The sequence below is a fragment of the Ornithorhynchus anatinus genome, chromosome X1 (genome assembly GCF_004115215.2).
Source record: "Ornithorhynchus anatinus isolate Pmale09 chromosome X1, mOrnAna1.pri.v4, whole genome shotgun sequence".
NCBI lineage: Eukaryota > Metazoa > Chordata > Mammalia > Monotremata > Ornithorhynchidae > Ornithorhynchus > Ornithorhynchus anatinus.
In genome coordinates, this window is record NC_041749.1 from 76,574,581 (window position 1) to 76,600,761 (window position 26,181).

The window sequence follows — 26,181 nt, forward strand, 5'->3', positions numbered from 1 at the left end:
TTCTTTCCTTCTCTTTTTCCCTTTCTCCTCCACCCTCCCTGTCTCCTTTTATCCTAACCCTGCTTCAGTTATGTTAGGAAAAGAGAGAGCAAGAGATGACTTAAAAGCCTTAGGGGGTGCTTTGTAGCTAAACAGTACTTTGAGCTCCAAGGAGTTCTTTCAGCTTCATGACAACTACCTTGGAACTAAATTGAAACCAAAGATGTATTATGTATTTTTTGTAGAGATTTTTGCTCTGTTATTTCCTAAAGATATCACCTATGTGAAAGGCCTATTGATCTACTTTTCCTGGAATTTTACCTTATTTCAGATTATATGCTTATATTGTTCCAGAGGCTTTATAGTTATTCTCAAAATCAATTGAAAAAACTCTTTAGGACCTGTAGTTAATCCTCAGTTTCAAGGTTATCACTGCAGGCACTTTGAACTTTTACTGTGCTTTTAAAATTACTGTTTATACATATTTTTTCTTGATTTAATAAGTCTCCTGGTCAACCTCTTTGTGGATTCCATAAAGAGGGAAAAACCCAAAGAAAAATTTAACTTCTTGTGCATTTTTTGTATTTCACCTATATATTGTGGTATGTTTTATTTTGTAATTGTATAAAGCAAGGACTATGACTTGTTCCAAAAAGCTCATTGTCATGAAAATACTCTTTGTGTTTTTACTTTTTGTAGTGATGCTTTAAAATATAATCCATTTTATCTTTACAACATCCCTGTCAGGTAGAAAGGGGCAATTATCCTGAGCCATACCAAGGTTAAATGACTTGCCCAAGGCCCCATAATCAGTGATCATGTGAGCTTTGATCTACTGACTTACACTCCTGTGCCTTTTCCAATAAATCCAACTCAGCAAGTTAATTCTGCTAGGCTCAAACATTGTTAGTTATCTACTTCTGGAGTCTCTTATTTCCCTCAACGTTCAGTAAATAAAATGCACTTCTCTTTTAGACTCCTTTTTGTTAGATTGTAGGGGGAGCCAAACTGGGCTATGATCTGCATGAGCGTTAGAAAAACTCACGGCCTATGAAGCAAGGAAAAGATGTTCTTCCAGAGACCCTGTGCATGAGTCCTGCTTTTTTGGCTTCTGAAAAAGTGGGAGCATACAAGCAACTTCAGCCACATATCCTGCTCCCCCTGAAGTCTTTTCCTTATTCTAATCTGTACTTACCTTAAGGCTGTTGTCCATATGAATCTTTCCCTGATGTCAGCTACCAATAGCCAGTAGCATGTAGAAGTTGATGAGTGTCCTTGGCCATCCTCCTCCCACCCTGGCTAGGCTGCACAGCTAAATTGTAGATGCCTGAGCTTTGGTCCCCACATCCTCCCAACAGCATTTATGGTTTTGCAATACCACTAACCCTAAAAACCAGGTGTGGGCAGAAGACACTGTGGCCTGGGCTGCCAGAAACACTGGCTGTGTTGTTTGGAGAGGTGGATCTACATATATAGACACATATACAGATGAGGTATGACAGACATGCACACATGGCCAATATAGCCACATACTCAGAAATAGGGACTGTCACACAGGGTTCCAGATGCTCCCAATATGGGGAAAGGGAACAGAGAATTGTTTCTGGGTACAAGTCAGAGGAAGAAAGATAGGAAGGGGAAACAGAAAAGGAGACTTATTCCGGTGTGTTGGATCGTTCTTGGCACAGAGTAAGCCCTTTAACAACTGTCATCTTTTATTAATGGTTTTGCTCATATGTTCTAAAAATGAGCTATAATTCACTGACCTGAATATTCAGAATGTTCTTGTATAAAGAATGATACCTCTAGTTGGTTGGTAGTTGGTTTCTCTGATTTCATATATTTTTCCAAGGCTGTATGTGTTTATACATACATATGCACAGCATAACTTATTTTCTCAGGACAGCATTCGGAATAAAATGTCTTCAAAACAAAGAACAACTCTACCATAATGATACAGTCCAGTACTAATGAGTTTCTCAGCAGAAACATGCTATTTGGGTGTGATTAACATCTGCTGTGCTAAATTATCAACCTTTATAGTCAGTACTTGCCAAAGCAGTACAGCATCAGGAAATGAGGACTTGTCCTAGCCTACCTGAAATGGGTTGAAATGATTTGCTGCAGGAGAGGGGTGCCAACAGCCACTGACAAGTAATGCGGAAATGGAATTCCTATAATATGCAGCTTCAGAGTTTTCCCAACAAGATTGGGAGGGTTTTTTTAAGGAAGTGACAATGTTTGTTTTCTAAAAACCTGTTGGATTCCCAGCCTCACCTGTGTATGAGCACCTCTGGGAAAGAGGAAGATGAGCTGCAGAGAGAGTGTTGTTTCTGTCGAGTCCCCTCCCCGCCTATCTAGTGAGCATCTCCACCTCAGTATCCAGAGAAGCCTGCCATACAAGCCCTCGTAGGCTCACCAGGCAGCTACCCATCTCTCTTCATCAGACAGAAACTTAACCATTGGTTTAAAGGCTCCATTAAGAGCCTTTTGATCCATCCAAGTTCGCCTAACCGAACCCTGCTCTCAACACTTCAGTCACCAACCCGCATGCCTGGAACCCCTCCCCTCCAATGAGTCTGCCTTACTACAGCTCTCCCTGTCTTCAAAAATCCTCCTGGCATCCCACTTCCTCCAGGAGGCCTTCCCTGATTCATTTTAACATAGAAGCAGTGTGATCTAGTAGGTAAAGCACGGGCTAGGAGTCAGAAGGACTTGGGCTCTAATCCCAGCTCCACCAGTTATCTCTGCTATGTGACTGTGGGCAAGTCATTTAACTTCTCTGAGCCTCAGTGACCTCATCCATAAAATGGGGATTCAGACTGTGAGCCCTATATGGAACATGGACTGTGTCCAACCTGATTAGCTTGTATCTAGCTCAGCACTTAGTACAGTGACTGGCACATAGAAAACACCTAACAAATTGCATGAAAAAAGTCATGTCAACCCAGTAAGTTCCTTGGGAACACAGATAACCCCATTGTACTTTGTCACGCACTTAGGGTTCTGCACACATGATTGATTGGTGTTCCTTGAGGAACCCTAACTACCACTTTTTGGCTAAAGAGCAAGTGTAGATGACAGTTCCTTCTGAATGGGAACTCAACACTCGAGCTCTGCACTATTCAGGGAGCTGTAGCTACAGATAATGCATGCGTGGAGAGAGCTGGGGTTGTCAGCTCCCCTTCATCCCTGCGGTGCAGTGGAAATCTCACAACTCTGTCCCCTAGCCTCTATGGGTAAATGCTACAGGAAAGTGTTGGGGTACATACAGGAGAACAGTGGTGAGTCAAGGAATGAGGAAGGACCCAAAAGAAAGGATAAGTGAATTCCTGCCATCAGCTTCTAGAAAAGCAAGAGAGACTTAAAAATCCAAGAAGGCAAGCACGAATAATCTGGGGGAGTGTCTGGAGTAGGGGACCCAGTTGGGCAGCACAGTGATTGTCTGCTCTCCCCTCGGAAGCAAGAGGCAGCGTTAGAGGATTTGTCTCCACTGCAGGACTGGGCTGAAGTTGCACCCTAAATTCTGAAGTTAGAATCCCAAACTGCAGGAGTCCTAAAGAACAGATCCTTCAATATCCAACCCACTCAACACTGTCAGGGTCCCTAAATGTCCTACTTGGTAGAAATGACAAAAATGACTCCTGGACCAAACATGTAGCCCACCAACATTTACAGTGGAAATTCAGTGTTAAGAAAGGACCCCCAAAAAAGGGTAGGCCAGGTATTTTCTGAGCTAAGGTCATACATCCAGCTCTTTAGTGCATTGTTATGTTCTTGCAGAGATCCCCGTGTTAAAGGAAAGTCACATTGAAATACTCATCTGGAATGACACTGTGTGCGTGCTTGTGCACAGCTGTTTCTCCCAGCAGTGTCTCTTGCTGGGCCCAGGCAGATGCATATTGTCAGAAGAGCATACCCTAATTCTGTCACATTTTATCCAGACGTTTAGTGAAAACACATATTCTGGCCGAACCAAGTGTATTTTTAAGTTTTCAGTTTGCGTGTTTAAAATCTCAGTAGCATTGCAGGAATAGCTGAATGGGGGTAAGAACTGTCCTTGACCTCTTCTGGGAGAAGTATCTGGCCGTTGGTATCAACTGCTTGACCTCTTCTGGGAGGAATATCTGGCAGTTAGTACCAACTGCCAGGCTTCTTTCTGACCCTTCTCCCCATGTCTACCTCCTCGCCACAATTCCCTTCAGCCTTCTGAGACTCACTGGGTCGGGTTTCTCATGCCAAAGAGAACTCAGCTGCTACTAGGGGAGTCCATTAAAGCGGTGGGTTCACTGAAGACTCAGAGGCACTTAGCTACCTCCAGAATATGATCTCTGCCCTTTCCTCCATGCTTCCAAAGATGTTATCTGGCCTTATTAGGAGTAAGGTTTGGGTGTGAGACCTTTCTCCCTGTACATGATGGAAGAGGCAGATAAGTATTGAGGCTGAGCTAATAAGGACAAGAATAGAATGAGAGTGAATAGAGCATAGAATGAGTCTCAACCTGTCAACTGGCCAGTAGTTTTGATGGGCCAGACATTGCCAGAGCAAAATAGAAAGTTTGTGTAGCACTCTTACGCTGGTAACCTCAGTTTTTCATTCCACTGAGTGGCTCAAAAATTGGATCCTGTTATATATTCAGAGTCCTTGTATCTTGATAACTTTGTAAATATTCCAGGTATATTATGTAAATCATAGCAATTAAACAATATAATTTTTTCATTTTCTGTTATTTTGTATGAATAAGCCTATGGTGCACTGTTTTAAATTTGTGCCAATTCAAGGCATTGCCTAATTCGTTCAGTCGTATTTATTGAGCGCTTACTGTGTGCAGAGCACTGTTTGAGATTTCAGCTGTCTACGGTCAGCATAGTAATGTCATAAAAATATCTCATAGATCTAGTTTGAGACTGAGCCCTATCCACATATAATTTATATTTGATATTCTTTGGAGGAGGTCAGTGTGATCCCTTCAACCACTTTTCTGGAACATCTGCTGAACCCAGCTGTTTCTGAAATCTGGTAGACCTCAGCTCAACCTCCACTGACCACCAGTCCTACCTTCCTTATTGTGCCAAGACAGTACGGCCTTATTTTTTTCCTTCCTTAGCATAGAGGGGGAGCCAGCGGAGGAAGAGATTTGCATGCACACTCCCAGCACCATTTCTGAATTAGTCTGGGAGTTTGGGGTCCTGGTCAGGAAAATGGGACTGAGTTCTGGTGACCTCATTTACTCACTTGCAAAGGTCCAAAGTAACCAGACATTCAATTTTAAAGGCACTGGATTACTGGGTAAATGCATTTGTACTTAAAAACTACAACCAGTTATTAAAGAAGTAAAACCTTGTAATCTAGGCTTAATGATCATGTTTAACTGAAAGCAAAAAACATTTAGGGGGCCAGAAGTATTAGGCATTTTTATTTGGTTCAATCTGACAGTGAAGCAAGGTGACTAAAATGCTTTCTGACTAGTCGAAGTTCTAGTCGAAATGACTTAGCCAGAAAAAACTAGCTTGCCTCAACTGTGAGTGAGCTTTGCTTCCAAACAGGAGTAACGTTTACGTTACCTTCCTCTACCCTTGCATTTTGCTATCATTAATGATCCCTGTTCTTCCATCTTAAATCCCCAAAGGAACATTAGCACACCCTGAAGAGAAGCAGTGGTGAGGAAAGTATCCTTCCTCCACTCCCTCCCTTATTTTTAGGTAGAAAATCACCACCTGTGGCAGCTCCTTGTGCTGACTCTTGCTTTGCTACCAGTTATCTCACCTCTTTTGAAGAGGGTTGAGAAGATTTTGAAGGGAGAGGGGACCGATGGCAATCTTACTGCGAGCAGTGTCGTGGGAAACGCATGCATCCTGCTTCACCCTCAGCCCTCGTGTTCCATCCTGAGCCATAGAAACATCCCCCATGCAAAGACATAATATAATGCCTCTATGCTGGGCAGTCGCCGGACGGCGATGGGCTCAAACACGTTCTCCTGCCCCTCCCCGATTATGTCTGCCCAGGGATGCTTACATGAACATAAATCAGCCCTTTTTTCCCCTACACAGTGGGCAGGGTCAGGCTCAATATATTTTCATCATGAGAGAAATGCTAAGCAGAACAGAAATACAATTTTAAAGGTAAGAAATGTCTGGATATTAAAAATAAAAGCAGAAGGACATCTTTCACCATATCAGTGACACAGAGTTCTAACTGAAGCTTCACTCTAAACTAAAACTCTGAAGCAAAGTTTGTACTGCTGTTTTCAAAAGAATATTTTCTCTTGGGTCCCAAAACTCAGAAATCTAGTTACACTCTTAAGAAATACTACTGTTGCAGGTAATTGTCAGTGAAGGTACTGAAAACCATTCATAATTCTCTCCATTGATATTGCCCCCATTCCAGTATGCCTATTGGATGTAGTAGAGTAAGAAAAAATCCTATTAAATTGGTTTTTAAATTACAGCCCATTGTTTGACCGAAATAGGACTTTTATCAAGTTATAATTTTATAGAGGATTTTAAAATGAGAGCTGTTGTAGATAAAAATCAAACTTTCTTAGGCTGCATGGTCATATACATTTTGTACTAATAATCTTCTTTTTGTATTTAGTCATGTCAGGGGGAACAAAGTTAGCTGGGAGAAGACAGGAAACCAGTCAGAAAATCAAGCTCGTGGAGATTCAGGAGACCAATTTAAGGTAGCCCAACCAGAATATTTTTTAAAAATCAAAAGATCTGAATCATTTGCATCATATGTATTAGTAATCTATTTAAAGAGAAGATGCACCGTTTTTTTTCCTCAAAGTATCAATCAGTAATATAGCAGTTGGCAAGAAAAGCTTTTCTTCTCTCCTCATTCCTTCCTGTGTCCCACAAGGCCCACCTGCTCTGATCATTCTGTTATACGAATGAAGAGCTGCTCAGTGGTTGCTTCTACCCTTCTTCCTTTATGTTTATGGAATCCTTTGAAGAAATGGAATTTTTGTGGATTATTGATACGAGCATGCTCTCTTACACTGTCTCTTTGTCAGCTCTAAAATCCCCTTTTGGTTTGGCTCCCGTGTAATGGCAGTGCTCCTGCCAGTCCTCCAGATTCGGGGCCATAGCATACCCTGCAAAACTGCCCCCAGATATGCGGGGTTTGGGAGCTTCCTGGAGCTGTGAGATGGGGGATGGAGAAGGTCTCAGAGCCATGGGATGGGGGTAAACCGTCCCCAGGAGCCACCTGGTGCCATGGTAAGCCTCTGGATCCTGGTGAGTCAAAGATTTGAAAGGATTCCAAACCATTGTTAATGATCGGCAATGCAGATAAGGCACCCATTGCCACCCGGGTATATCCCCACTTGTTTAGGGGAATGGATCAGAGTTGTGGCGTGCTGGCCAGGTGGGGATATTTTACCTTTCAAGGTTGACTGAGATCTAAACATAACTTTCTAACTAGAACAGAATATCAGTAGGTCATCACTTAATGCTGTTACATTTCAACTGCTTAATTGCTGTCGCTAATGATGATATTGAAAAGCACCTTAATAATAACCTGTTTGTTTGGCACCTATATGTCAAAACATTTTCCCTTGTATTATCTCATTGTAATACTCGCAACATCCCTTTGAGGTATTACCCCTATTTTACAGATGGGAGAATTGAGGCACAGAGCATTGAAATGATTTGCCCAAGTTCACAAAGCCAGTGGTTGAGTTTGGATATTATGGAATTTGAACCGAGGGGGCAAAAGCGTAGATGAGAACATTTTAGATGCTTTTTTAAAAAGTCCTTATGCATGTCTACTGTACAAATTTAAGGCAATGTATTTTTTTTTCCTTTTCCTTCATACGTTACCTTGCAGGCTGAAGGTTCCTCTATTGCCTCTTCAGGAAGCCAGGCAGCTGAAGCTAAAGGGAACCCAGCCAATACTGCACAAATCCCATGCCTATTGTCAATGCCCACCAGGAATCATATGGATATTACCACGCCTCCATTACCTCCTGTAGCTCCTGAAGTCTTGAGAGTGGCGGAACATAGGCATAAGAAGGGGTTGATGTATCCCTACATCTTTCATATCCTAACTAAGGTATTATCTAAACTGTAGTCTGTCACTAGAGTAGGTGGTTTTATGGACAACTATACTTTTTCCATTACTTCCTAAAGGCATCAACAGAATGTATGCTGAAAGTAACTTAATCAAAGAGCGAAACTCTGTTTTCCTGGTGAACGAATGGAATCGACAGTATGAAATGCCAACCTTCCCCTTCCTGAATATCGTAAAGCAGCTGTAGACCACTCCATTTACTGGTGGTGTGAGCAGAAAGTTATTCTTCCATATAGTTTAACGGTATCACGATCACAAGCATCATTTTCTGATTTCTTGGGGTTTAACAGATGTTTTCACATTTTCAAATTTTCTACACCACATTGATGTACTGTGCTTGAGGTATGATATTTTAATGGCTTTCTGATACAGAATCAATATAGGAATTTTTAGAAATACCTGAATTTCCGACTTTTGGAAACTTATGCCCCGTGTACTTTTGTACGTTCATTTCATTGCTTGATAAGAATGGTTTTTGTGATTTAAGTGCAAGAAATGGATTCTTGCGGTGTTTCAACATCAATGGTAAACATGTGGCAAATTAGGAAATATAAGTTTCTTTTCACCCAAATGAAGAATTTTGAGTTATGAGTAGCCTGCCAAATAGCCTGCCTGAGTACATATTCGGAATGTAAAAGTATTTTGAAGGAATTTTAATTTTAGATCTTTGTGCTTTTAAATTTCATCATTAACTTTGAACATTAGTTTTCTTCATATAGGAATATACGTTCCTAGGTCCTCAATACAAAAAAATCTAAGCGACTAAACATGTCATGAAGATTTGATTTGTGAGTAATGTGTAACATCAAGAGATTGTACTATAGGAACATTGCTATTCAACAGCATTTGTGCTCCTGGACCTCACAAAATCAAGAAATTGCTGCTCTTTCTGTATTTTTAATCCCATTTGAAATCTATATGCGACTATTATAGTAGATGAATGGAAAAAAATGCGCCTATTCCTCGAAGTTGCTCGTAGGAAAGGCAACTTTTCAAAGTGCTGATTCACCATTCCTGCTTAATTTTTAAATCTAGAAGGATGTTTAGACTAGTGCCGTTCATTTTTTTTTAGCTACCCACCAACTGTTCCTTTAATTGCAATTGCCTTGAGTATCACCAGTTCATTAGACATCATATATGTGTGTGTGCACACACATGTATACATGTATATATATGTAATATTGGTATGTGCAATGCCCTTTTAAGATGAAAGGTTTTTAAACTTCAATTTCCTTTGAAAAAGAGAAGTCTAAGATTGTTTTGAAAGCTATTATGTCTTATACGCATAAGACATATCTATTTATTATATATGCTCTCTAAAAAAGGAGATAGCCAACTCTTCACTATATACTCTTGGAGACATCAGTTTCTTTCCAGCCTCCAAGTTGTATCAGATTAATCAGTTAAGCACATTGTGCACTCAAGTGTTATACCATGTCCAAGTGTGTTGCTTAAACCAGCAAAGGAACTTAATGTCAATTGATTATGCTGTTTTCTGTGAGTTATGTAATGCCCTATTTCTAAAATTATTTTGGTAAGGCACTTTTTAGATGAGATAAAGCAAGCTATCTTTCATTTTCTAAAGGGATCTATTTGTGGAAAAATTCTTGATTTAAAGAAGGGTATTTACCAGAATGACCACCTCAAATAAATGATTTTCAAAGCAGTCTAACACATGCCAAACCAATCAAATGTGTTTTTAAAAGAGGGTTATAAGAGCTCACCATATGGTTTACATAACCAGCTGCCCAAGAATAAATTCAAATTTTATACAAATAGCATTTTATCCCACAATACTGGAGAAGCCTTACTGCTAAAAATGTGAAATTTAGGAATAACTGAGAGAAAAATTGTATTTGGGAAGAAATAATAGCATATTTCACAATACATTCAATATACACATATAGAATATGCATACATAAACTATTTCACAATACATTCAGAGAAGCAGCTTGGCCTAGTGGAAAGCACAGGCCTGGGAGTCAGAGGATCTGGGTTCTAATCCCATCTCTGCCACCTACATTCTGTGTGACCTTGGGCAAGTCACTTAACTTCCCTGTGCTTCAGTTCCCTCATCTGCAAAATGGGGGTTCAATACCTGTTCTCCCTCCTACTTGGACTGTGCACCCCATGTGGGACCCGCCGTCTTGTTCTACCCCAGCCCTTGACACATAGTAAGCACTTATCAAATACCACAATTATTGTACAGTATGCAATGAAAATGGCAGGCTTTTCCTCTTCAATTATAGTATGGCATAAATAAACTAGAAAATATGCTAACTTGTTTAATTGCTGAAATGTGAAAACGCTGTAGCTAAACACCAAGAAGTTTGGGTGAATAGGAAGGGGCTGGAGCATCTGGTTGGTAAGTGGGCCAGGCACGTTATTCCCTCTTCTCCTTTTTCCCCTCTTGTGCAGTCAGAGAGCAATGTCTCTGTTGTTGGGAATACTGGCATGTCTGGATCTAATTGACCAGCAGGGGCTGAATACACTCTGCAACCAGTTGCTCATGGTGACTATACCCTGATTATCAGTCAGTGGTATTTATTGAGTGCTTACTGTGTACAGAGTACTGTACTAAGTGCTTGGGAGAGTATGACACACTCGGTAGACACATTCCCTGCCCAATCACACTCCAATTAGCGCTATTCATATTTGAAAAATGGTACCCTGATAGAATTTGAGGGCTACATGGTACTCTTGATGGGCCCATTTCTTTTGGTAGTAAGCGCTCAATAAACACGGTTGATTGATTGCTATTACTAATTTTTGTGCATCAAGGTTGAATGGTTTTCAGCTAAAAGAGCAATAACTGATACAGTATTGATAGTATACATACAGATATAATCCTAGAAAACATAATAGAAATTAGGTCCACAAAACTAATAAAGAGCATGATTAAAATGCACAGTTATGATTTTTCAGAGAATTTGTCTTAAGGAGGTCATTTTTAATGCAGGGATAATTTGTGATAGGAGGGAATAGCTAAATAGACTGCAAGTCAGAACTTCTCAGGAAGCCCAGAATTAAACACTCAATTTCCTAAAGTAAACAAAGTTTAAAATGATTTGTACAATAACATATATTAATAATATTTCTAATATTTTAGTTGATCATAATATTTCCTCCCATTTCTGAATTCTTTTTGGAACTGTTTCTGAAATTTTAAAATTCTGTGGCTTAGTTCTTAAATTGTTTACAGCTATTACAAAGACTAGTAATCAGCTACATGGATTTTTAATAGGTGACAGCTTATTTTAAGATTTCAGAACGTTTTCAATCGCAAATTTTTAAACAAACTCTTATTTAATATTGATTCATTTTCAAATTATTTCATTCAAATAAGGATGGAAATGTTTTAAAGCAGGATTATACCGTATATTTCTGTACCCTTTGTAAATTCAAAATGAAAAATGTGCAATATTATTCTGCTTTCTTCCATGCAAAGGGTGAAATCAAAATTGCTGTTTCTATTGAAGATGAAGCCAACAAAGACCTGCCTCCTGCTGCTCTGCTTTATAGGCCAGTTCGTCAGTATGTTTACGGAGTCCTGTTTAGTTTGGCAGAAAGCAGAAAGAAAACTGAAAGACTTGCTTTTAGAAAGAACAGACTTCCACCAGAATGTATGTACTGTAAAATCCATTGTTTGTTTTCTTCAGTACCTCATGATCTTTTGTGCATTTTCACAAGTTTTAGAAGAGATTACTCAATTAACAGTTAGGTTCTAGTATTATAACATGACATTTTAAAAGGGCCAAAGTGCCAGATTTAATGGTTTGTAGGAAATAATGCAAGAGTAATGGGCTTTTTATTTGACTATATGATTTTTAAGGCAATTTTATGAATATAAGCCCAAAAATGTGAAATTTGTAGTTTGAAGTGCGTGGACATGATAAATGCATTTTCTGGTGTTTGATTTCCCTGTCTTTTTTTTTCAATCCAGTGTATTAGGACTCGATGTATATTTTTTTCCATGTGAGCTGGAAAATGCCTATTTTTAAAAAAATGATCAAGGGGAAAGTGACTGCTATTATCCTGGTTACTTAATTTTGTGATATTTTAAGGTGTGTCCCTCCATAAAGCTTTGAAGTAATAGCAAATATTAACACAATCATAGTCATTTTCCCTAGTTGTGCTTGTAATTTGTGTACAGTCCAGTGATTGAGAGACACCATTTTGATGGGAGACAGGATGAGACAGGAAAGTGTTTCATGAAGTGCTGATTTTAATCATGAGTCATTAACATTTTCCATCCCTTGATTGCCATGAGGCCACTCCATTCCAGGAATTTAATTTGCTAGTGTCTATGGATTTTAAGGCTGTTGAGTGTAAAACACAAATAAGATGACTAGAAAATAGACTATTTTAAAATCTATCAGCATGAACTGAAAACAAAATATTTTGTTCATAAATAGTACATGAGGTTATTTGGTAAGAGTCTGAGGTTCTCTAACATAAATGTGCTTAGTATTTGATTTATAACCTGAAAGGGGAGGGGAATGTTTTTTAAACTTGGGCTTTAAACTCTCAAAATTCTTGGAAACTCTAGGAAGCAGTTTCATTTTTTACCTAAATACATTGTAAGGTAGTAAATGGAATATGGATGTGACATTGTTGAGGCCCCGAACTTCATTAATTGCCTTTATTTTGGTAAAACTTGTAATTCTGAAGGCTTTTTTGTTTTTACTGGCTATATATCACTGCCCTTCGGATTCAAAATTAATTTTACAGATTAAGATCACTGTCCAACCGAAAAGAATGGTGTGAATAGTTAAATATTATTCCTAGGTTTGTGGCTCAGCCAAATTAGCTCTGTGGCTGCCTCTATACGTTTGCTCAGAAAAAAAGGTCTTTCCATTTTTATTGCTGATGCCACGTTTGTCTTCTGCTGTGTTTGTTCCCTAGCTTCATTCCCCAGACTTCATCATTAAAAGTCGTCCTCCAACACTTCCCTGAAGTGTGTCTTCTTCCAAACCCTAGGTGTAAACTGCTCCTTTTAGTTCACCGTGCAGGTGCTGCTTTGGTATTGTACTGCTATCTGTTCTACAAATGTGAGGTTGTTTTGCAGCCAAAGCCTGACTGCATCCTGGACAGTGAAGGATGTTAGAGGCCTCAATATTGGGATTTAAATAGATTCTTGAATGAGGGGCCCATAATGGACTTTGAGTGTCAGTGAGGGTGACTCTCAAACTTTTTCTCTAAGTGTCTTTTCGTGCCACTGTTGGAGGCAGAATATTGAGTCGGATGAACTATATTAATCTGACCCAGAATGTCATGTCCTGTGGTGTTCATAAGTAACACTTAGGAAACTATTCAAAAGACCAAATATGACATCAGTAGCTAATTCAGAGTTGTACAACTAGAGGGTTGACCAGACCACCATTCTGTAGACCATTACTCTTTAGTTGGATCTGAGGCCACATTCAATGACAGCTTAGTCTTGTTTTGCCAGTGAAAATCTTTGTCTCCATGTAGTTTTTATGGTAAAGGTTAATATGTTGTCTTGACGTTTTGGGGCTTATTGTCCAAACATAGTGGTGCACCAATTCTGAAATATGATTTATAATTTGGCATTCCATCCTAATGTGACCCTCAATGTATGCCAGCACACATTAGGACTTGAAGGGTAAATATCTTAATGAAATATCTTAATGGCAACCCTCTCTGCCATTAGATATAGCTCTTATTAAGCACTTCCTCTACCACTTCCTTCCACAGTTCCTGCTGGGAATCCCAAACTTGAACTGGAGCTCTTTGAGCTCGACTTTGCCAGGTTAGAGCAAACTCTGAAGGGATCCCTAAAACTGAGGAGTTGGGTGACTGTAATGTTTCCCCACTGATGGTTCAGAAAGTGGGGCTTACCTGCCTGGACAGGATGACCATGGGGAGGTGAATACTGGTAGGTAGATTCCCAAAAGGGCTAACTGGAGTGTGAATACCCAGCCTGTCAAGGTAGGGAGAGGGATTCATGGATTGCTTCCTTTCCTTTCCTGGCCTGAAGTAAGACTTAACTGAGTTGAATCAAAGCTATCCTGAAAGTTGTGGGATTTTCTATAGGAGAGGAGTTGCTTCTGCTGCAGTTAAAGAATTGTGGAAGGGAGGAAGCTGACTTGTAGAAAGACCCCTGTAAGGGCAGGGTGTGAGACATACTTGGGTGGTCCCAGGTCTTTCAAGAAATTACATTTTGAAGCTTTATAGCGCTGAATCTTCCAGGCTCTTATCATCATGGGCTGACGAGGCCACACACCTTCAGCAACTGGTTAATGGTTCAGTTCTCTGCCAGTGCTCCAGAAGTGAAAGATATCCTGTTGCTCTTAAGCCAGTAAGTCTTACAAGTTAGATGCCCACTTACAATGGAGCCGTGATTACTTGCTCTATAATTTAGACTTGATTGTAGCTGAAACGTGCCAGAATTTAGTTATGCTATACATGTATTACTTTTCAAGTTTTTCATGTTTAATAAAAGAATATCAGAACAGTGCATTTAGTCCCAACTGCTTTTACCCTTATTGTTGAATTGCACTTTCCAAGAGCTTAGTACAGTGCTCTGCACACAGTAAGCGCCCAATAAATATGATTAAATGAATGAATGAATGTTGCTAAACATGAACAGATAAGTAAAATACATGGTAAACTGGGAAGAAATTTGAAGCCGATGTTGTTTAAGCACTGTAAGCACTCATGAACAGCAATTGTAATAATGATAACAGTAATAATTGTGATATTTATTAAGTGCTTACTATGTGCCAGGCACTGTACTAAGCACCAGAGTGGAAACAGGCTACTCAGGTTGGACACAGTCCCTGTCCTACATTCATTCATTCATTCAATAGTATTCATTGAGCGCTTACTATGTGCAGAGCACTGTACTAAGCGCTTGGAATGTACAAATCAGCAACAGATACAGTCCCTGCCCATTGACGGGCTTACAGTCTAATCGTGGGAGACAGACAAAAACAGTAGCAATAAATAGAATCAAGGGGATGTACATCTCATTAAAACAATAGCAATAAATAGAATTAAGGGAATGTACATCTCATTGACAAAATAAATAGGGTAATAAAAATATATACAAATGAGCAGACGAGCACAGTGCTGAGCGGAGGGGAAGGGAGGGGGGAGGAGCAGAGGGAAATGGGGGGAAAGGGGGCTTAGCTGAGGGGAGGTGAAGGGGGGGTGGGTAGAGAGGCAGCAGAGGGAAAAGGGGAAGCTCAGTCTGGGAAAGCCTCTTGGAGGAGGTGAGCTCTCAGTAGGGCTTTGAAGAGGGGAAGAGAATTAGTTTGGCCGAGGTGAGGAGGGAGGGCATTCCAGGACAGCGGGAGGACGTGGCCCAGCAGTCGACGACGGGATAGGCGAGAACAGGGGACGGTGAGGAGGTGGGCGGCAGAGGAGCGGAGCGTGCGGGGTGGGCAGTGGAAAGAGAGAAGGGAGGAGAGGTAAGAGGGGGCAATGTGATGGAGAGCCTTGTAGCCTAGAGTGAGAGGTTTTTGTTTCGTGCGGAGGTTGATAGGCAACCACTGGAGGTTTTTAAGAAGGGGAGTGACATGACCAGGGTGTTTCTGCAGGAAGATGAGCCGGGCAGCGGAATGAAGAATAGACTGGAACGGGGAGAGACAGGAGGGAGGGAGATCAGAGAGAAGGCTGACACAATAATCCAGCCGGGATATTATGAGAGCCTGTACCAGTAAGATAGCCGTTTGGGTGGAGAGGAAAGGGCGGATCTTGGCGATATTATAAAGGTGAGACCGGCAGGCCTTAGTGACGGATTGGATGTGTGGAGTGAATGAGAGAGCTGAGTCAAAGATGACACCGAGGTTGTGGGCTTGAGAGATGGGAAGGGTGGTCATACCATCCACAGTGATAGGGAAGTCAGGAAGAGGACAGGGCTTGGGAGGGAAGATAAGGAGCTCAGTTTTGGACATGTTGAGTTTTAGGTGGCGAGCAGACATCCAGGTAGAGACGTCCTAGAGGCAGGAGGAGATGCGAGCCTGAAGGGAGGGGGAGAGGACAGGGGCAGAGATGTAGATTTGTATGTCTGGAGGATGTCCTCCTACAAGGAGCTCAGAGTCTTAATCCCCATTTTACAGATGAGATAACTGAGACAAAGAGAAGTTGAATGACTTGCCCAAGGTCACACAGCAGGCAAATAGAGTTAGGATTAGAATCCAGGTCCTACTGACTCCCAGGCCTGTGCTCTGTCCACTAGGCCACACTACTACAATTTTCAAAAGTTTTTCATCTCTCGTATTCACTGAGAGCTACCAGGATCTCCTACTTTCCTGTGCGCTCAAACATACACTTAAACATTGATAGCTGCTTGGGATTGCAGCCAGGGTTACCAACTTTCGATTTTGTATGTAACGGTGAAGTTAGGGTGGAGCTTTAAGTGGGTGTGGTGTCCAGGAAGCACGATTTGGAGGGAGTGTGGTTTCCACGTACCCAAGTCCCCAACCTGACCTTCAGTCGGGGCTCAAAAAGCCCTGCCCTGTCATGTTGATCCTGCTCAGTCCCTGCTAGGCTCCACCCGGTCCGCTCCCCTGACCTGCTCTGTCATTCTGTCTTCTATCTACTCATTCCATTGTATTTTCCTAAGTGCTTGTTAGAGTGCTAGGCATATGGTAGACACTTAATAAATACTGATGGTTGATTAATTCGTCATTGCCAGGGTTGGGGGAGGAAAACCAGAATCCATTTCTCCAGAACGTGTCTCCTTTCCAGCCAGCGTTCAAAAGAAGAAATCTAATCCAGCTTCTTTGAGGATTGGAGGAGGGGTGGAGGTCAGGTGCCCTTCCCTCTGTTCCAACACTCCTTGACAATATTATCAGTGCTTAGTACAGTTTCTGGCACATAGTAAGCGCTTAACAAATATCACTATGATTATTTCCTCCCCACCACGTCCCCAATGATCCTCAACCATCCCTACTCCCATCCTCCTGGTCCTCACTCGCTGCTTTGTATTCCTCCTGCTCCCAGACCCCCAGCACGCTCGATCCCTTGTTTTCCTGACATAAAGTCAGGATTAGAAGGATCTGATTCTAATCCTGGCTCCACCACTTTTCTGCTGTGTGACCTTGAGCAAGTTACCTAACTTCTCTGGGCCTCAGTTACCTCATCTGTAAAATGGGGATTAATAATAATAATAATAATAATAACGGTATTTGTTAAGCGCTTACTATGTGCTAGGCACTGGGGTAGATACAGGGTAATCAGGTTGTCCCATGTGGGGCTCACAGTCGTACTTCCCATTTTACAGATGAGGTATCTGAGGCCCAGAGAAGTTAAGTGACTTGCCCAAGATCACACAGCAGACAAGTGGCGGAGCTGGGATTAAAACCCACATCCTCTGACTCCCAAGCCCATGCTCTTGCCACTAGGCCATGCTGCTCCTAGTTAATACTGTGAGCCCCATGTACGATATGCACTCTGTCCAACTCTGATTAGCTCATATCCACACCAGCGCTTAGTACAATGACTGGTACATAATGAATGCCTTACAAATACCATAAAAAAATTAAATAAAAAGAACATGTGCCTGAGACTCAGAGGACCTGGTTTCCAGTTCTGGCTCTGCCACTTGCCTGCTGTGTGGCCTTGGGTAATTCACTTAACTTCTCTGTGCCTCAGTATCCTCATCTGTCAAATGTGGGTTGAGTATCTGTTATCCTTCCTCCGCATAGAACAGGGAATGTTTCTGACCTGATCATCTTGTATTTACCCCAGTGCTTAGAGCAGTACTTTGCTCCTAGTAAGCACTTAGCAAATACCTCAACAACTTATCTGTGGGGATTTTGACCTTAGAGCACCGTGAAGTGCAGTTTGTATATGCACTTGATTCTGTGATCTTTGGACATTTGATTTTCGCCCCATCCCCAATCCCAAAGCATTTATGTACATATCTTTAAATTGAATAATATAAGTTATTCATTGATATTAATGTCTGCCTCCCCCTCTAGACTGTAAGCTTGTTATAGGCAGGGAACCTAATTCTGTCATATTGTACTCTCCTAAATGCTTAGTACAGTGCCCTGTACATAGTAAGCACTCAATAAACATGATTAATTGATTGAAGTGAGAACCTCACTTTAATCCTATCAAAGGTGGTTGGTAGCAGTCTTGTCAACTCATTTAAAGAATTCCTTCAGCGAGCTCCTGAAGATTTGGAGGTGTAAGAGCTTGAGGGCTAGTCTGCCATCTGGGCCCAGAGGTAGGCATAATTTGGGCTGGAGGGTCACTTAATGAGTGCCAGAATGCTCCTGAGGATCATACACATAAAATATGTTGTACCCATTTCCTCCCAGTACATGAGCAAGAGATCAGCGGCAGGTGAATCTTGAGAACAAGACCCAATGAGTAAATTGGCTGAAGAGGTGACTTGGGAGTATAGTGGGCAGAAGAGCAAGGATAAGTAGCAAGCTGGTTGAGCTGATTGAATGCTTTAAAGCTGATGGTCAGGAGTTTCTGTTTGATACAGAAAGGGATGTCTAACCACTGGGGGGTTTTGAGTAGAGTCCTGGGCAGAATGATATTTTAGAAAATTATCCAGGCAGAGTGAAATATCAACTGGAGTAGTCAAGCCAGGATATAAAAAGCGTCTGGACCAGCATAGTGGCCGTTTGGTTGGAGAGGAAAGGGCAGATACTGAAAATATTGTGGAGCAAGCATCAGAAAGATTTGGCAACAGACTGTATAAGGGGGTTGAAAGAGTGGGAGGCCTTAAAGGTAATCTCAAAGTACTAGGCTTGAGAGACTGAGAGGATAGTGGTGGTGTCACCTGTGATGGGAAAGTTTGGAGGGAAATTGAGGAGCTCAGTTTTAGATATGTTGATCATGAGGTGCTGGTAGGGCATCCATGTAAAGATATATTGGGAGGGTGGAGATGTGAGATTTACTACATCAAAATCACCTGCACTAATCCTCCTAGCTAATGTGCATGAAAATTCAAAGATCATTACAAGTGTTTTTTCACAGTCATTTAGCTTTTACTGTAATTTTTTTGGAGGTTATTCCAGTTTTATTTATATTGTATTTTTATCGGGTAATTTTTTATGCTCAGTTTCATTTCACAAGAACTTGAAAAACTGTAGCATAATTCCAGGCATTCTGTGGGTACTGAATAAATGGTATTCATATGAATGAATAAGAAATGCTTTTGGAGGAGGCCTGCTGAATTTTTACTGCAGAATGCTTAACTATTGAGGATTACTATTTCCTTCCAACAAAGCCTTTGTACTTGAGTAATCATTCTTTTATTCATGCTATAGAAAAAATATGAAAGGAAAATGGAAAAGTATGGGAGGTGAGTAATAAAACCTCATTTGCACATGCTGTTATATCATGAATCCCTATTTACTGTGTTGGCTAAATATTGTATTTATGTGAGTACAGATGGGTTTCCCAGAATTCTGGCCTAAAGGTTGAAAAAAGAAAATTAATATTACTACATGTTAATGCACTAGGGTACTAGATGGCAAAGATTTAAGTTTCCTGATTTGAGCATCTGCACTAACAAATTTGCCTTTTAATTTAAAGGGAAATGGGAAAAATAACTCTCAAAGAAATTCTGTTTGCAACACTATCTGCTGGAGGGTTCATCAGAAAATTACCCCATTCCAGAATGCTTAGAAAAAGCAAGTGGAAAATATGGAGAGTATTGTAGCAGGCAGAGTAGATTTTTTTTTTTACAGTGTAAGTTCCTCTAGACTGCAAGTTCCTGGTGGGCAGGAAACGTGTCTACAAACTCTGTGGTACTGTACTCTCCCTAGAACTTAATACAGTGCTCTGCACACAATGAGCACTCTATAAATACCATTGATTGATTGATTAAAATCACATCTCCAAGAGGCTTTCCCCGACTAAGCTCTCACCACCCCTAATCCCTTTCCATCTGTGTTGCCTATGCACTTGGATCTGTACCCTGTAAACACTTGATATTCATCCCATCCTTATGTACGTATCGGCAATTTGTTTTAATGTCTGTCTCCCCCTGTAGACTGTAAGTTCCTTATGGGCAGGGACTGTGTCCACCAACTCTGTCTATCGAACTCTCCCAAGCTCTTAGCACAGTGCTCTGGACACAGGAAGCGCTCAGTAAATGCCATTGAAACAAAGGGATAGCTGAACTATTTAAATAATAGGGTTTTGACTTCTGGATAAACAATGCAAGGTATAAGAAATCCATCAAGGAAGATGATACTCATTTTAGCTTTAAGAATCATTAGAGTATTACCCAAACTTTTTAGGTGCACCTAAAACCATTTTCTTCTGAGCTAGAGAAGCAACGTGGCTTAGTGGAAAGAGCACAACTTGGGAGTCAGAGGACGTGGGTTCTCATCCCAGCTCCGCCACTTGTCTGCTGTGTGACCTTGGGCAAGCCACTTAACTTCTCTGTGCCTCAGTTCCCCCATCTGTAAAATGGGGATTAAGACTATGAGCCCACATGGGACAACGTGATTACCTCCATAGATCTGTCCCATAGAGCTGGCAGGCAAACTATCCAAGTGTCAAAAGATATTACTAATTAGTAAGACCAACTAGATCAGGATAGAAAAATATGAAAATCTTAGGGGCAAGATTTCCCATCATTCCAAATATAACAAAATCCTGAGTGCTTAGGCTGCTGCTTTACAGCTCTTTTTCTTCTGTAATTTCCTTTCTTCACCCATTTACTCCCTCCCCCTTTTTTATTCCCCTTTCTCATTCCTCTGCTGGTCTGAGCACTTGTTATATCTCAGTGTGACTACTGCATCAGCCTTCTCACTTTTCTCCCTGCCTCCAGTTCCTCCCCTCTCCAGTCCATACTTCTACTTGCTTCCCAGATCATTTTCTCAAATGTCATTCTGTCCATTTATTCCCCACTCCTCAAAAGCCTCAAATGGCTACCTGTTTTTCTTCTCATTGAGCCAAAATCCCTGACCATTGGTTTTGAGGTACTCCATCAACAATCTTCCTCCTACTTACCACTGTCTCCTCCCAGCTCGCACTCTTGGTTCCTCTCCAGCTGTCTAACTCAATATGCCTGTTTTCTTCCCTCCCACAGATGACCTTGCATATACCTTCCCCCTGCCTGGAACTCCCTCCCCATTCAAATCCATCAGACCACTGCTCTCCCCATCTTCAAAGACCCTTCTGAAATAACATCTCCTCCAGGAAGCTTTCCCTGGTTAATTTCTCTTCCCCCCAGTGTATATCCCCCATCTACCTACCCGGCACTTGTGCCTACCTAAGTACTTAAATATTCACAAGCTGTCTTTGTACCTATGTATATATCTTAGATACCCTATTATTTAAGCACTGTCTCATGTACGTATCCCATTTTCTTTCTTCTTCCTCTCTGTAATTGATTTTAATGTCTATCTCCCCCTCTAGATTTTAAGATTGCTGAGGGCATTTGGACTTTTTCCACTCTGGGCTTTGATCTTTTATTGCTTAACCAGATGCAGTATGGAGCTGTTAATCTGACAAAATCAAATTCCGTTTATGTGAATGGGTTGTTTTAAACTCCTTGTGGGCAGGGGCCATGTCTACCAAATATGTTATATTGTACTCCCCCAAAGCTTAGTACAGTGCTCTGCACACAGTAAGTGCTCAATAAATACCATTGATTGATTGATTGATGTGGTCTATCAAAATGTGTTGGTATATCCCAAAAGAAATAAAGCCAGGATTTTAGATGTCCACTCTTATATGAATCACATACTGTTAAAGGTTGTTAATTTTCTGAAACACATTCTGTGACTTGGTTTAGGAAAAAAATCATCATCTTGTTTTTGGATTAGGGAACATCAAACTTAAGTGATTTAGAGTGTGAACCCAGTGGGCAAGGGACCTGTATTGTATAGCCCTTAGCTTGCATTTGGCATTTGATAAATGCAATAACACCTGTGTGTGTAGATGTGTATACATCTGTATATGTATATGTAGACGCTTTTGTGTAATTTGATTGTAAGGGCTGGACACATTAAGTGTTTATACATAAAAACAGACATGTTTCAGTATGACAAAAAGGAATTTGCCAAATGATAGCTAAGTAGCAAAATGCAAACACTGTACTAATTTTATCCGTGGCTGTTTGGTCTTGTGAAAGTACTTACGGTCTGCTTTAAATGAAATGGCGATAAATACTGTTCATATTTAATAAGTCCCTTCAGCAGGAAAAATAGCCTGAGGTAGATATTTAATCCATTAAATATTACCTCATTTTCTCTGTGTGTTTATGTACTGGCCATGTTACATCTCACATTTTTTTCAAAAGTATCTTAATTTTCATTGCAAAATACATTAAACTGGTATAAATCTGAGAGAATGATAATTTTCAAAACATTTCCTGATTTTTTTATGTGTTCTGTCTTCAGTATGCCCCTCATTTGTAGTTCATCCATTCCTGTAATAGTCAAACAAACTTTGTTGTCAATATTTTCTTTTTGTAAATCCTATTACATTTCAGCATTAATGTCCTGAGTTTCAAATTAGAACTCTAGCATCATTATAGTTTTCCCACCACCACCAGAAAGATTTACAACTGCAGAGTCACCTAATTTATGTCAGACAGCCAAATTCAATCTTCTATACACTTAGAACTGGTCTATCTGGCCATCTAACTGACTTTCTCACTATGTTTAAATGACTTATTTTTTGTATTTGTGAAAAATGTACACATGATATCATCAAAGGCTTAAGCTAATTGAGATTTTGAGGTGCTTTTAAGTCATTTTGAAGTGATGTGATTTAACATCAACTTTTTTTCCTAGTAGGGGACTGGACTTATAGTTTATCTAAAGTTGAAAATCTGTGTTTTTGTTATAGGAATAATTAACTGACCTAATATGCTCTTTTCATTTTGAATATATGTATTACTGTTGTTTTATACCAACGTAGACCTTTTCTTCATTTTGAAGCGATGTTAAAGAAATGTAATATTTATCTGGTGCTTGGAGTTTGTAAATTAATTTTATATGGAAAAGATTGTGGTGTAGAATTTGAGTACACATGGGTAGATTAGTAGTATTGGATTGTGTTATTAGGACTACGTATGACTAAGTAAATTGCTCAGTCAGTGTTTGCCTCTTGTAACGGCAAATGGGAAAAGATGATAATAACTGTATGTTAAATGATTTGCGGTCCTTAGATGAAAGTATAACAAATATCAAGTGTTTATTTCTCTAATTCTAATGAAACTACAAACAGGAAAGGGGAATGAAATCAACTAAATTAGGGTAGTATCCCATAGCTTAATATATCTTTTTTTCCCCCCAAAGCCTTTTCAGTAATGCACACATTGTGATTGTACTGTCATGCCTTGTTTACACATAAATATAGTAAAATGAAGAGAGTTGACTTGCCCAAGAAGAAACAGAAAATTGATGGCAGAGCTTAAATTAGAAACTGTTTCCATCTTCCAGGCCAGGCAGTTCCTAGAAGTCATTGGCTTTCCTGGAAGTAGTAATTTGGTTTGATTGAAGAAAAACAATCTGCCGTTGAGTATTCAGAAACTCATGCACTAACAAATTCTATGTAATTTATATAGCTCATCTGAAGCTAAGGTGCAAATGAAATAGTCACCTGGGATTCATTGTTTACTAAGAGTTCTAAGAAATTATTTCTTTTGAAAATGTAAAAAGCAAAAAATAATTAGAACAGCTTTTTTATTAACACAACCATTTTTATGGTTAAAAAGATACCCAACTGAATAGGGCCATCTTGAAAAGATGTTATTAATTCACAAAGCAGGTATTTAAATATTTTTCCTTAATTTCTTTATTCTGTAGTTTCACCAGTAATCATTAAAGAATGGGCTGCTTATAAAGGAAAATCCCCCCAGACTCCAGAACTAGTGGAAGCACTTGCTTTCAGAGAATGGACTTGCCCCAACCTGAAGAAACTGTGGCTGGGGAAAGCAGTAGAAGATAAGAATCGAAGAATGAGAGCATTTTTGGCCTGTATGAGATCAGATACACCAGCAATGCTCAATCCAACTAATGTGCCCACTCACCTCATGGTGCTCTGCTGTGTATTACGGTAAGTCGTACAGTAAGCTTTGCTACAACTGAGTAAGCGGGAGAAATTGCTCACAGATGTGGATGTAGGAAAGGCCTGTGTGGGATAGACGATGCCTACTGCCCAGCGGCATCCCCTCTTGAGCAGACATTTGTTCTTTGCCACTGGCACCCTCCCAACTTTCATCCTTTTTTCAGTTAACGGGGCACCATTTATTTTTTTTTAACCTCTGTGCACTTTTCTCTTCTCCTCTGATGACTGTTGAAAAGCTTACCACAGGCCCGCCTCGGGTATTCAGCCTCCATGGCTGTCCCCCTTCTCGTTCCTCTCCCCCCCACCCCCATTCCACATGATGCTGTCATACCATGCTGTACTCACAACATTATGTAATAATGCCATGCACAACATTTTGCAAAAGATTATTTCCCTGCTGCCCTTCAACTGAGCGTCCTGGGCAGCTTGGCTTCCCAAGGTATTCCTCACAAATAGATCACTTCCATCTTGCTGCCATCTTTGAGAAGGTTAGCAGATTTGAGAACGGCCGGGTGGCCTGGGGATGTTAGGAGGAACCAAATGCCCATTGATTGTGTTTCTGTGTTTACTCTGCCTGGATCAGAAGTCACTGACAAACTAATTTGGAATAACCATAGTTTTATGCTATGTTTTTCACCGGCTGTCCCACCTTTTCCAAAACAACTGTATACCTGTGAGCTCCAGCCTTCATCAGAAGTACCCTCCCACTCCCAATAACATACCTATACCTCCTAACCATCATTTCTATCATGCCCCTCTCCCCACAACCCCCCTCCAGAAATACTCCGTAGAGCCTGCTGTGACTTGCTGTCCTGCCCTTCTTCTCCCAGTTCCCATTATCTGTCCCCATTGTCCATCACAGTAGCTCTACCCCTATCTTCCTTTGAAGTATGCCCAGGGGTTCTGGAAGTTTGGAAACTCTGCTCCAAGGTATGCAGAGTAACAAATATTCTTCCATAGGATTTTTGTGGACCAGCCGTCAAACAATAATAACTGCATTTCTGGTCAATTTAACTACACTCTAGGTATATGGTGCAGTGGCCAGGAGTCCGGATACTGCGTCGCCAGGAGCTTGATGCCTTCCTGGCTCAGGCGTTGTCTCCCAAACTTTATGAGCCTGATCAACTACAGGAACTCAAGGTAATTCAAAAGTCAAATTTCATATCCTGGAGATGATTTTCTCCACATATAATATCCCATGGCTCATGTTCTCTCAAGGCAGCCCTAGCTAGTACAATGACCTGTCCTAATTCTCCTTGGCCTTTCTGTTGCCCTCGACCTGGTTGACCATCCTCTCCTTCTGGAAACTCTACCTTGCCTTGGATGTGCAGACCCAGTGCTCACTTGGTTTTCATTCCACCACTGCAACTGTTTCTTCTTAGTTTCCTTTGCTGACTCTTCTCCTCACCTTTTAGCAGTGACTGTCCCACAAGTCTTAATTCCTGGTCCTCTATTCTTCTTACTGGATCTCTTAGGATGCTCATCTGCTCTTGGCTTCAACTCCCACCCCTAAGCAGATGATTTCTAAATCTTCATATCTATCCCTAACCTTTACAGTGCTCTGCACACAGTAAGTGCTAAATAAATACTGTTGAATGAATGAATATTTCTATGTGCCTTCAGGACATCCCCTTTTGGATGACTTGTCGGAGCCTTGAACTTCAGTTCTGTATGTTCGAAAGTGCATCCTACAGTTTTTCCTCCTAAGTCCTCTCTTCTTCCTTGCCTTGCCATAAGTAGGTCTTAGTTGCTTAGTCTTTTACCTTGCTTTGTAGAGGTCTTCCTCATAAACCTTAAACAGTGGGTTTTATTTTTCCTTTTCTCATTCCCCAAATCATATCCCTTTCCATTTTAGTGCTTTACCTGCAGATCTTTAATCTGCTCCTTGCAAACATAAAAGATGGTTCCTTTTTCACTCCTTTTAGAGGATTTTTAGTAGGAATGCGTTTAATGCTTTATATATTGTCTGCTCTTTACCTACACCTAATGCTCAGTACATTGCTCATTTACCCAAAATTTGCTTTTTTTGCTGTTGGAGTGAACTTAATTATCCTGTGCTGAGACCTTTACATCCGTAATTTGTAGTCACTAGGCTTTTTGCTC

The 26,181-nt window shown here is 40.6% G+C and overlaps 1 protein-coding gene across 5 annotated transcripts in view; it reads left to right on the plus strand.

The window, feature by feature from the left end:
* The window catches only part of FAM120A (family with sequence similarity 120A), a 104,282-nt gene that overhangs the window by 54,046 nt on the left and 24,055 nt on the right, over nucleotides 1-26,181 (plus strand). For all 5 annotated transcript variants that reach the window (XM_029051013.2, XM_029051012.2, XM_029051010.2 and 2 more), the window contains 5 exons: nucleotides 6,574-6,661; nucleotides 7,810-8,034; nucleotides 11,501-11,675; nucleotides 23,817-24,066; nucleotides 25,104-25,218. In XM_029051013.2, the coding sequence (XP_028906846.1) occupies nucleotides 6,574-6,661; nucleotides 7,810-8,034; nucleotides 11,501-11,675; nucleotides 23,817-24,066; nucleotides 25,104-25,218 (853 nt within the window). The remainder of the gene's footprint in view (nucleotides 1-6,573; nucleotides 6,662-7,809; nucleotides 8,035-11,500; nucleotides 11,676-23,816; nucleotides 24,067-25,103; nucleotides 25,219-26,181) is intronic.